This window comes from Rattus rattus, chromosome 16 (genome assembly GCF_011064425.1).
Source record: "Rattus rattus isolate New Zealand chromosome 16, Rrattus_CSIRO_v1, whole genome shotgun sequence".
Classification (NCBI taxonomy): domain Eukaryota; kingdom Metazoa; phylum Chordata; class Mammalia; order Rodentia; family Muridae; genus Rattus; species Rattus rattus.
Window position 1 is genome coordinate 9,309,028 of NC_046169.1, and position 8,754 is coordinate 9,317,781.

The window sequence follows — 8,754 nt, forward strand, 5'->3', positions numbered from 1 at the left end:
CAACCACAGCCTTCAACCCTACCCCTGCCCCCGTCTCATTCTTTTCCTTTGGTCTTTATTGATTTCACTTGGTCAGGCCTGGGTTAGGATTTTTTGTTTTTAAGATTTATTTATTTATTATATGTAGCTGTCTTCAGATATACCAGAAGGGGGCACCAGATCTCATTACAGATGGTTGTGAGTCACCATGTGGTTGCTGGGATTTGAACTCAGGACCTCTGGAAGAGCAGTTGGTGCTCTTAACCGCTGAGCCATCTCTCCAGCCCCCCTGTTAAAATGTTCTTTTTTTTTTGGTTCTTTTTTTCGGAGCTGGGGACCGAACCCAGGGCCTTGCGCTTGCTAGGCAAGCGCTCTACCACTGAGCTAAATCCCCAACCCCATTAAAATGTTCTTATGTTCAAAGTCCAGCCATGTTTCCCATGTCCACTCTGTGTAAAACCAAGGTCATTAAAATGCTCTCAGGATCCTGCTCCAAGCTGGTCTGGGCGACTCACATTTGCTATCCCAGCGCGCTTAGGAGGCTTAGATGGGAGGTACAGAGACAGAGGCCAGCCTCGGCTACAGTGTGAGACTCTCGGAACAGTAAACAGTGGTGGGTGACAGCACTGCTGGGACTGCCCAGCCTGCTCCCCTTGCAGCGGACTCAGGAAGGAAGGCGGGAGGAGGGCACAATCCCACACTCCATGGCCCTTCCCCACCCTCTCTGCTACTCCTCCCCTTCACCTGCTCTATCTAAATGCAAGGCAGCCTTGGAAAGGTGAGCGTTACACTACCACCAGCACGCTCAGCCAAGGGCGCCACTGAAGACTGTGGCTCTGCCCAGGACACTTCACCTCCAGGCACCTGCACTTAACGCTCAGCCTGGACGTGACCACTCTTTCTCAGTGAGGCCTGGGTGGACACATCACAGGAAGTCACAAGGCGACCCCGGCATTTCCTAACCCCCTTCACTACCTGTGCACCTCCCCACGTCTGTTCTAACTTCCCCTACTGTTTACTGCCCCCTGCATCAGAACGTAAGATCATGGGGGTTTAGATTTTATCTATTTCTTTCTTTCCCCTCCCCCAGTACTCTTAAAATAGCACAGCATAGTAAATATTAGTAATGATATTGTCGACTTGATCAAGTTTCTATTTTTAAGAACTAGTCATATAATTAAAATTAAGTAATGCTTTAAAAAGTACTGTTCTCTTTTCCTATGTTTTTCTTTTTTAAGTGCTGGGGATAGAGCCCACAGCACTAGGCACATTAGGCAAATCCCCTGCCGCTGAGCCACACAAAACACCGGAAAGCACAGTGTTCTTTTCTCTTTCTTTTTTCCTTACTGTACTTCACGTGTATGACTGTTTGTGCCTACATGCACTGACCTCATTTGGTGCCTGGTGCCCATGGAGGTCACTCCACAGAGTTACCAACAGTTGTGAGCCACCCTGAAGGTGCAGCCGAACCTGGGCCCTGGGCAAGTGCGCGTAACTGCTGAGCTATTCTTCAGCTCACACACAGGGTTCGAGGATTCAAATGTACTCGTCATATACAAAGTACGCCATGGGAGGGCTTACCTGACGGACTCTCTCCTTGGCAGACCTCATTAAATGAGTGATGGCTCTGTTGTGGTGGAGTCTCAGGGAGCTGAACTCATCGCTGCAGGTAAAGGAAGAGAGCAGCCCCATCTTGATAAAAGTCTGGCACAGTACTATAAAACAAAGACCACGACAAGCTATGAATAGAAAACTGACAACAGGCAGGACAAGGTGAGCCAACCTCGAGCCGGCATTCGGGACATAAAGGATCCAGAGCCCAAGGTCATCTATCAGCTGCCCAGCAAGCTTAAGGCTAGCCTGGGCTAAATGAGGCCTTGTCTCAAAAAGGGAGAGGGACATATAGCCTGTGTACCAGGCCTCAATAAAAGGTGCTTCTGTAGAGATATCCTGAATTTATGCACAGAGGCAGGGCGAAGTGTGGCAGTTCACACTACAGGAACGGAAGAGGGACAAAAAATCAAGATGGTAAGAGAGAACAGGGGAAGAGGGAGAAAACAGGAAAAACAGGGAAAAGACAAGAAAAGGTACAAAAAAGAAAGAACAGGGAGGGTGTGGTGGTACATGTCACTGACCTCATTGGGGCAGGGGCAGGGGCAGGGGCAGGGGCAGGGGCAGGGGCAGGGGCAGGGGCAGGGGCAGGGGGCAGGGGCAGGGGCAGGGGGCAGGGGCAGGGGCAGGGGCAGGGGCAGGGGCAGGGGGGGATTTCTGTGAGTATGAGGCCGTCCTAGTCTACATAGTGAGTTCCAGGCCAGCCAGGGCTACACAGAGAAACCCTGTTTTAAAAAAAAAAAGAAAAAGAAAAAAGAAGAAGAGAAAGTATTAGAGGAGGAGGAAGAAGAGGGAGAGGAAGAGGAAGGCAAAGAAGATAAAGAAGAAATCGGGTTGCAGAGCTGGCTCCGTGGTTGAGAATGCTGGCTGCTCCTCCAGAGGACTTGGGTTCAATTCCCAGCAACTACAAAGTGGCTCACAGATCATCTGTAATTCCAGGAGAGCCAACATGTTGCATAGACACAGGCAAAAGTCTACACACATAAAATAATTTATCTTTAAAGGAAAGAAGAAGAAGAAGGGACAGGAAGAAGGATAGGAGAAGAGGAGGGAGAAGAGGGCAGTTTAAAGGAGAGGGGGAAAAGAGAGGCAGTAGATGGAGAAGAGAGAGAGAGAAAGAGAGAGAGAAGAGGGGCAGGAAGGGGAAGGGTAAGAGAGAGGATGAGGAGTGGATGAGGCTGTGCCTCTGCGGTAAGTCCAGCCTGGCCAGTAGGAAGCCCTGGGTTTATGTCCAGCACCACCAGCATTAAACAAACCAAGAAGGAATGCCATAACTACAGGGGCTGGCAGAATGTCTGCCTTGAATACAACAGCCCTGGTTATATACACTGGGTGTGGCAGCAAACCAGCTGCACCCCAGCCCTTGTGAAGTAGAGGCAGGAGGGGGTTCAAGGTCAGCCTCTGATGCATTGAGTCTAAGGCTAGCCTGGGCTTCCAAGAACAAAAACCCAGCTCAGGTCTAGAGATGCGTCTCAATGCTTTCCTAAGAAAGGTGAGGCCCCGAGTTTGATCCACAACACTTCCCAGAGAGAGAAATCAGAATGAGATTTAGCTGCTCACCACCCAGAGCCTAAGAGAGCCTCAAAAATTATCTGAATATCACATTATCGCTGCAAAACAATTTTTTAATTTATGGATCACATGCGATTTTATATTTAGAAGAAATTACACAAAGGAAAACTGAAAGGAATTTAAGGAATGGGAAATCACCCACACTTCTTCACTCAATTTTTTATACACCAGCTGCTTCTCAGCGTCATAGCACTGAGCTGTGCTCTCCCCTAGCTCTCTTTAACAATACCTTATTCTTACTCACATTTAAACACCTGTTTTGAGTGAAGCGGGTTCGGCTCGTGCACATGGCTCAAGTGTTCCAGCAAGGAGACCAGCAGCAGCTGGTTTGCCACTAAGAAAGGGAACGTGGGCTGCTGCAGGGGCTCTTTTAACACTTGGAGCTCTGCTGGGACATCGGACTCTAGAAATAAGAAAAGGAAGGGGAAAACATTACTGGTAAGCACGTCTCATAACGACAACATAGCAAGCTCTGATTAAGACAATACAAATCCTGGAACTGAAGGGGACTAACCCTGTCAGAGAGTGGTCACGGCGAGCCAGGTTATAACAGGGTCTGCCACTGTGGAGATGGCTCAGTGGACAACGTGCAGTCCATGGGCGCATCAGGACCAGAGTTTGCATCCCCAGCACCCACAGTTAGGTTGAGCAGATATGGCCGCACTGCCTGGTAACCCCAGTGCCTCCTATCAGATGGAGGGAATCCTGAATCCCTACGGAAAGCCTTCTAAGTAGACTAGCCAACCCTGCCAGTTTCAGGTTCTGTGAAAGACCACACCCCACTGAAGACCACAGTGAAGACGGTGGAGAGCATTTGAGGAACACACCTGATACCTGTATCCACACACATTTGAACACACGCGAACATACACACCACACAAATATAGATATTTAAAAAAAAAAAAAGGGTAAGACTTTTCTGGAGGTGAATTTAAGTTGAGGCTGAAAGCTGGTGGACCAGGGTAGCCTCAAACGTACGGCAGTCCTCCTGCCTCTGTCTCCAATGCTGGACTGCTGGCTAGTGCCACCATGACCTTCGGGCTTCTTTATACTCGTTATTTCTCTTTTCTGCAATTAGAAAAGTCTACTTTTCCTGACTTTTGGGGGGAGCGTGGAGGTAAGGGCAGATTAACTCCAACATGACAGGCAAGAATTTGTACTGCTGACGTTTAGCCCAGATAGAGAATTCTACTCTTTAATATGAAAAGACAAATACCAATCAAGTCCGGTTTTAAGAACTAACTTAAATGGCTGAGGATCTGGCTTAGTTGGTAGAGTGCTTGCCTAGCATACAGGAAGCCCTGGGTTCAACCCCCCTAAAACCAGGCACAGTCGCATAAGTGCCCGTGTTCCAGCAACAGGAAGGGAGAGGCAAGAGGGTCATAAGGTTTAAGTTTCTCCTTGGCAATATAACAAGTTAGAGGCTACCTTGTGATCCATGAAACCCTAATGGTTCCAAAATACTATAATACTATAAATATTCAGCTCCCAGCACCCACCCCAGGAGACTCAGAAATCCAGCTCCATGACTCTGGCTTCTGTAGGGACCTGCACTCACGTGTACACAACCAGACAAATTCACACAGATATGCATAATTAAAAATATTGTTTGGGGGTTGGGGATTTAGCTCAGTGGTAGAGCGCTTGCCTAGCAAGCGCAAGGCCCTGGGTTCGGTCCCCAGCTCCGAAAAAAAGAAAAAAGAAAAAAAAATATTGTTTAGGGCTGGAGAGATGGCTCAGTGGTTAAGAGCACTGACTGTTCTTCCCAGAGGTCCTGAGTTCAAATCCCAGCAACCACATGGTGGCTCACAACCATCTGTCATGGGATCTGATGCCCTCTTCTGGTGTGTCTGAAGATGGCTATAATGCACTTATGTATAATAAATAAATCTTTAAAAGAATATTTTTTAAAAGTCCAATAGATGGGTGGGGATTTAGCTCAGTGGTAGAGCGCTTGCCTAGCAAACGCAAGGCCCTGGGTTCGGTCCCCAGCTCCGGAAAAAAAAAAAAAAAAAAGATATTCACATTAAGTAAAATGGAAAAGGCTGAAGAAAGTTCCAACCTCCTGGTCTCAGTTACAAGAAGCAGAGGAAACGTAAGTAAAATGGCTCCAAGTTCTCGAAAGTAGGAAGGTGTCAGACGCAGGTGGGAGCTGAATGCAGATCTCCGTGAACACACAAGAAACCGATAATCTGATTCAGCCTCAGGAAAGCATGTTCCAAACAGCCCATCGGTGAAAGACAGGCTAAGCCTGGCCAATCAGACCTTTAGTGACAGCTATTTGCAAGGCTAATGCAGACTCAAATCTAGACTGGGCTTCCGAGTGAATTCAATGGGCAACTTAGTGGCACCCTGTCTCAAGGACACAAAGCTAACAGTGACAGGGGGCTGGGACAGTAGCTCAGTGGCAGAGCACTTGGCTGGCTTGCACATTCAATCCCCAGTGTTCTTTTTTTAAACGGTACTGGTTTTGTTTTGTTTTGTTTTGAGATAGGTTGAAGGGTTTTTAAGGCACTGGTGACTAATGAAAGAAAATGAATGACTTGGAATACAGACCCACTAACAGCACAGAAAGCACCTCAAGCGACTGGGTTCGAGACTGCTGTTTGCTATAGAATTCCTACAGTGAACTGCTCATGTCACATCAAAGCTTTGGTGACTCTACCATTAATTGGCAGTGTGATCTCTCCAAATCATTCAGACCACCTGTAAAATGCCACTGAGCTAATGGCCTTATATCTACTAAAAATGATATTAAATGTGGGACAAGAAAATAATTAACTGTGTGTGAGCATTCTTCATCTCTTTAGGAGAAACATCACTATGTAAGCCGAACAGTATTAACAGGAAGAGGAATGAAGTTTTAAAGCTTGTCTAAGATCACTCCCTTCCAGAATAATCTTTGGTTTGCAGAAACTCTTATCACCACGTCACAGAAAAGATGGGACGAGCGTGTTTACAGCTGGGACCTCTTCTATGACATAACACACGTTCTTTGCTCATCAGCGAGAGAAACATGCCAATAGCTGTGTGGGAAAATCTGCATAGCCATTTTGAAAAGTTATCTTACAACTGTCCTCTATAGAGCCTACTGAGTCACCACTATGAGCATTTTTAAATTTCTCATTGTGGCCAATTATTACAGACAGGATTTAAGAATGAAACTGGGAAAAGGTGAATTTAGTGTACACCTCTAACTTTTGGGATAGTATACAGCTAAAACCTCCTTGGATGTATGTTTTGGGAGCTGGAAGATGAACCGGATCTCACTCATCCTAAAACACCTTTTGTCACTGAGCTACAGCCCCTACTCCACCATAATTATCCTTTTATTATTAGTCTGATACACAGTCTTATGTACTGCAAACTGGCCTGGAACTCAGCATGAAACTCAAGCTGACCTTCAAGTCCTGATCCTCCTGCCTCAACTTTCTGTATGTTTGGGTTGCAAGTGTGCACCACGACTCAAGAGCACGACTAGCGAGAGCACAATTTCATTTTTAAAACAGTTCAAGCAACTGGCAACAACCAACTGCACTTTCAGTAAAATGCTAGAACAGTGACCTACACGGAATCGACGTTTTAAAGACCTCTCGCCTTATGTTACACAATTTGATTTATGTGTATCAAAAGCCTCAAAAATTTTTGAGCGTTCGTATACTGCCTCGCTAGGAGAAATCATTACTTATCTAATCCGTGAAGCAGGTCTCATTCTAGCAGCGAACAAAGATTACACTCAGCGACCTAAGAAAAACAAGGTTGGGCACGGAGGTGAAAAGCGGCCTCGGGGAAGTGGCGCAGAATAGAAACCAAGAAATATAAATGCCCACAAACGGCAGATCATAGACGCTCTTGGAGTAAATATTTACCTAACCTTGACAGCCCGCCCGCCACCTCCCAGTGCCCTGCAGTTCTGGACCCGAGTTCGAGCCCCGAGACGGCCTGGGGCCTTTGGTGGCCCTCGGGGACCACTGGAGCGCGGAAATTCAGGTGGACAGCGAACCGTGGGACTGCGCGAGCCATCCGGGTCTCACCATCATACTTGGGGTCCGACACCTCTGCGGGGAAGTCGATGGCAGGAGGCGCGGCCACCGCCCCCGCCGCGTCGTCGTCCGGGTCGCGCTCGCCATCCACGGAGCCGCCCCCCAGCATCGCTGTCGCGAGCGCGGATAACAACCTCGCTCTGCTGGTTCCCTGACGCTGCGAGCCACTATAGCCTCCCCTGAGCCGGAAGTAACCCAAGAGCCAACGGAAGTCCCGCCTCTGTGACCAGGAAGCTTCTGTGGGGGCGGGCTATCCTTGTCCCGCCCCTTTTTCTGTAAAGGAAATGATTGGCTGGTCCAGTGCGGGTGTGCCCTGTGTGTACATGACAAGCCGGGACATCCCGGCGCGCCCCTGCGGGTATAAGAAGGCTTTCTTCCCGACCCTAGTCTGCTGTGTCTGGTCCTCCTCTGCTCTTCCCAGATTATTCCTTTAGAAATCATAAATGCTCAAATCTCACACCTGCAAGCTTTTCTCTGGAAAGTGTAAGAAGCAAAGTGAACCAACCTCGGAAAGACAAAGACCGCGTGTTTCTCGCTCAGATGCAGATAGCCTAACCTGTAATGGATATAAGTAGGAGTAAGTGTGGGTAAAGCCTAACAAACCAGAAAGGAGACCAAGAGAGGGTAAAGAGGGATGTTGGGGAAACGGCAGGGTGAATAGACCCAGAAGATAAACCGAGAGGAAGATACATGGTGCGCGGGGTTGGTTGGAATACTAAATCTACTCTGCCTTCATATGTGTGCCTGTTGCCTATGGAGGCCAGAAGAGGGCATCAGATCCCCTGGGACTGGAGTTACAGAAGGTTGTTACCTGCTGAGAATTGAACAGAGGTTCTCTACAAGAGCAGCGAGTGCTGTTAACTGCTAAGCCATCTCTCCAACCTCTTTGTGTTCTAATTTTGAAATTCAGCCACCTAAGGGATCTAATTTTAGAAGGGATACTCTTTTGTATATACAGTAACTAAGAAGAAAAAATTTCACCCATCATAGTGGTTTATATTCTTTTAATTTTTATATTTGAGCACTTGAGAGGTGGAGGCAAAAGGACCACTCAAGTATACAGTGAGTTTGAGGCCAGGCTGAGTTAAATGATACCCTGTTTCAAAACAAAAATAAACTTATCTACAAGTCCCGACTCAGTAGCACAAACTTACTGTGATCCATCACAGACCACAGCAAAATGGGAAACGTCAGACAGATACCAGACATAATCTAACCTAAAGAAAATTATTGGGTTTTTTTTTTTCTTTTCTTCGGAGCTGGGGACCGAACTCAGGGCCTTGTGCTTGCTAGGCAAGCGCTCTACCGCTGAGCTAAATCCCCAACCCCAATTATTGAGTTTTGAGGCTAACTTTACAATTGTTTTCAAACTGGAGGTTTTTTGTTTTTGTTATTTTTTTATCTTGTTACCTCCCGGTCCCCACCCCACCCCCACCACCTCCAAGCTACCCTACATGACTCATAGCTTGAAATTAAAATTCAAAAATCCACACTGAGACTCAGGAGTAAGTTTTCTTATTGCTCAAGAATATGGACCTGAGAGGTTGGG

At 47.3% G+C, this 8,754-nt stretch overlaps 1 protein-coding gene across 1 annotated transcript in view; it reads right to left on the minus strand.

The window, feature by feature from the left end:
* Positions 1 to 7,408, minus strand: part of Eif2ak1 (eukaryotic translation initiation factor 2 alpha kinase 1) — a 37,443-nt gene extending 30,035 nt beyond the window's left edge. Inside the window, exons 1-3 of the mRNA XM_032887196.1 lie at positions 7,197 to 7,408; positions 3,407 to 3,565; positions 1,561 to 1,694 (exon numbers count right to left, since the gene is read on the minus strand). Coding sequence (XP_032743087.1) covers positions 1,561 to 1,694; positions 3,407 to 3,565; positions 7,197 to 7,314 — 411 coding nt within the window. The 5' untranslated portion in view covers positions 7,315 to 7,408. The remainder of the gene's footprint in view (positions 1 to 1,560; positions 1,695 to 3,406; positions 3,566 to 7,196) is intronic.
* Positions 7,409 to 8,754: the final 1,346 nt, after the last annotated feature.